Genomic DNA, 3,312 nt, shown 5'->3' on the forward strand with positions numbered 1-3,312 from the left:
TATGAATTTATACAATTTCCAGGTCAAGACAAACAAATAATCGAATCAGTTTGCTTGAATTGAAAATTGTATAAATTCAGTATATTGTCAGGCACAAAGAACAGCTTTGACCAAATATAGCATTTTTCACTCACGTGCATTATTTAACGTTTTTAGTGTAATTTCTGTAATGATAATATACATTTATATTAATGTCAGGAAACCGTATTTAACGATAATGTGGTATAACGCAGAAGGAATTATCTTTGTGTGGTTGCTGTGCGTCCAGTCTATGATAACGGCACATGACCAGAGTACTTGTTATCTGCCAAATAACTTAATTGAAGAGATAGACTCCTATGCGCCAACAGTGCAGAGAATAATTAATGAAAGTATGCAAGGTTCATTCAAAGGGGCCACATGGCAAGATTTAGCGACGTTCGTTGACGAGTTTGGTCCGAGATTTACCGGTACCCAAGTTCTTGAAGATGCTATTGATTATGTATTAAACAAGTCGATCAGTTTAGGTTTAGATAATGTTCATGGTGAACCAGCCACCGTACCACGCTGGGTCAGGTATAATTTGTAAACGTAAATTAAAATTAAATAATTCTCAAATAAAAAACAAACGCGATGATTATGATAATAAATATTCAGAGGTTCGGAATCTGCAACTCTTTTGCAACCATGGCAGAAAAGTTTGGCATTGTTGGGATTGGGTTATAGTATTGGTACTCCGAAAGAAGGCATAACTGCTAACGCTGTTGTAGTGAATAGTTTCGCAGAACTCAAGAAAAGGGCAGAAGAGGTAAATTTAATGAATAAAAGATCAAGACGTTTGTGTCTAATAATAAAGTAATTTTTAAATGTATCAGATTCCCGGAAAAATAGTCGTGTACAATCAAAAGTTTATCTCGTACGGAGAGACCGTGGAATATAGAAGCTTGGGAGCTGTAAGAGCGGCAGAATTAGGAGCTGTAGCTGCTTTAATCAGATCAGTTACGCCATTTTCATTGTACACCCCGCACACGGGTATGATGAATTACGCAGAAAACGTTACTAAAATCCCAGCTGCTTGTATAACTGTTGAAGACGCGACTCTTCTGGGGAGGATGGCGGATCGTGGTAAATAGAAACATTTCTTAAGATCTTTGCTAGCCAAATAACTGATGGTATTATATTTATTTAGGTGAAACGATAGTGATAAACTTAAAAATGGAAGCGAAGAGATATCCCGATACTCAATCGCGAAACGTTATAGCAGATATCACTGGTACTAGCATGCCTGAAAAGGCAGTCGTTGTTTCTGGACATATAGATAGTTGGGACGTTGGAATTGGCGCACTGGATGATGGAGGTGGCATTTTCATATCCTGGAACGCATTAAAATTATTGAAACGTCTCGGCATCCAGGCGCGAAGAACGATAAGGTGATTTATAATATTTCGAAATATTTAACTTAATTGGTCATTGATATAAGATTAATTATACATATATACTCTCAATAAGTGTCTTGTTATACAATAAATTATTTAATTATATTTAGAATTTACAATTTATATTATATATTATATATAATGTTATATATAGAATGATAATGTGGACTGCTGAGGAACTTGGTCTTATCGGAGCGGAACAATATATACGAAATCACGCTGCAGAGAATGGAAATATGCAATTCGTAATGGAATCTGATTTCGGCACTTTCACACCTACAGGTCTCGAAGTTTCAGGAAACGAAATGACCAAATGTATACTTCAAAGAATAATGCGGTTAGTTCCTTTATAGATTTATAATATTTTATAATATTTTGTTTTCTATTTATATGTATTGCTGCAATTAAAATATTAATTTTTTTATTTGTTATTTACATTAAAAAAATTTAAGTTTAAAAAACGTTTATTGTTTTTATAACACAATTTTTAAATTTAAATTTAAATAAAAATTTATTATTTTTATAATAATGTTTATTATATTTAGAATAAGCATAAACACTTTTATGTTCCTAGATTGTTAGCTCCATTGGGTGACTTGAAATTGAAAAGTCCATGCACAGCTCCTGATATATCGTTTTGGATTAAAGCTGGCGTACCAGGTGGTGCTCTTTTGAATCGAAATGAAAAATATTTTTATTATCACCATACAAATGCGGATACCATGTTGGCAGAAAATCCGAAAGCTCTGGATATGAATACAGCCTTATTCGCAGCGGTATCGTTTGTTCTAGCAGATATCAGCATTGATCTGCCTCAACATAATTTTACATCATATTAAAATCAGTTTGATGTACATACGTAATGATGGATATACAGACTTCTGTATCTGAATTACTAATTTTATCGTCATGTTTGAGAGCAGCAAGACGGTGAATTCTATGTTCAAATTCACGTACTTTCATATATAAATCACACAGACAGTATTACGGACAATATTGGGTGATTTCTATTTGGTGGCACAAGTCAACACAAGTATCGTTCTATTTTTATTACTTACTGAATGTCAAGAAAGATGGAATCATGGTGTAAGGAACTCAGGTGTATTGCCAAGTAGCTATAATTATCTAAATTAGGTGTTATATGTTATTATTATTTTACTTATTTTTGTTTCATGAGTACTTATTTGGTCTTGTGAGCTGTCATTTCAAAATTATTGCAGTATAAATGTTTAAAGGTTGTATTTGAAATCCGCGCAGAATCGTACAAAATCATTTCGAGAACGATCACATCTGATCAATTTCTTTCATCATGAATGGAATGATCGATGCTTGTGTCGATTTGCGTTTTCATATGAAAGGCATCCATAATATCATATACTTACTAATAGAACGCATATGATACATGTATATATGAACTAAAAAACAAGAACAACTCGAAATTTGATCCTAAATTTTAAATTGTTTTTTTCTTTCTATCACATAAATATGTTTATTTCTTTCTGTTATATGGCAGTCAGCAGTCTAAGGTCTAGATATAGAAGTCTATAGCTGGATATGTAAATCATCGAAATTATATATATTCATAGAATGTTTTATTTCAAATATGCCTGTATATACAATCACAGCATATAAACGATTAGGCCTACGACAATGCCTAGACTAAACTCTTTAAAAGCATCAAAATGCAAATGTGATCAAACGAGCTAAATTTGACGAATTTATCAAATCGCTTTCGGTTTGATCTCTTTGCTTGCTTAACAATCTTATTAAAAGATTTTTCAAAGACTATTCAAAATATACTATATCGCGGCTATCTCGTAAATATGCTAAAATTAACAGAATACATATGTTCCACAAAATCCAATTAATGAAATAGATATATATATATATATATATA

The 3,312-nt window shown here is 32.3% G+C and overlaps 1 protein-coding gene across 1 annotated transcript; it reads left to right on the forward strand.

The window, feature by feature from the left end:
• Positions 1-217: 217 nt before the first annotated feature.
• On the forward strand, positions 218-2,438 carry LOC108779713 (carboxypeptidase Q). The gene is made up of 6 exons (XM_018547176.1): positions 218-555; positions 637-787; positions 855-1,104; positions 1,169-1,409; positions 1,570-1,752; positions 1,990-2,438. Exons 1-6 carry the CDS (start codon positions 218-220, stop codon positions 2,252-2,254), a joined length of 1,428 nt encoding a protein of 475 aa, XP_018402678.1. The 3' UTR covers positions 2,255-2,438.
• Positions 2,439-3,312: the final 874 nt, after the last annotated feature.

Source organism: Cyphomyrmex costatus, unplaced genomic scaffold (genome assembly GCF_001594065.2).
Source record: "Cyphomyrmex costatus isolate MS0001 unplaced genomic scaffold, Ccosl1.0 scaffold61, whole genome shotgun sequence".
Taxonomy (NCBI): Eukaryota; Metazoa; Arthropoda; class Insecta; order Hymenoptera; family Formicidae; genus Cyphomyrmex; species Cyphomyrmex costatus.

Coding starts and splice junctions, on each gene's coding strand:
- LOC108779713 (XM_018547176.1), top strand. CDS start 218: ATGTGGTATAACGCAGAAGGAATTATCTTTGTGTGGTTGCTGTGCGTC. Junction 788..854: donor TCAAGAAAAGGGCAGAAGAG/GTAAATTTAATG, acceptor TAAATGTATCAG/ATTCCCGGAAAAATAGTCGT. Junction 1,105..1,168: donor GGGGAGGATGGCGGATCGTG/GTAAATAGAAAC, acceptor ATATTTATTTAG/GTGAAACGATAGTGATAAAC.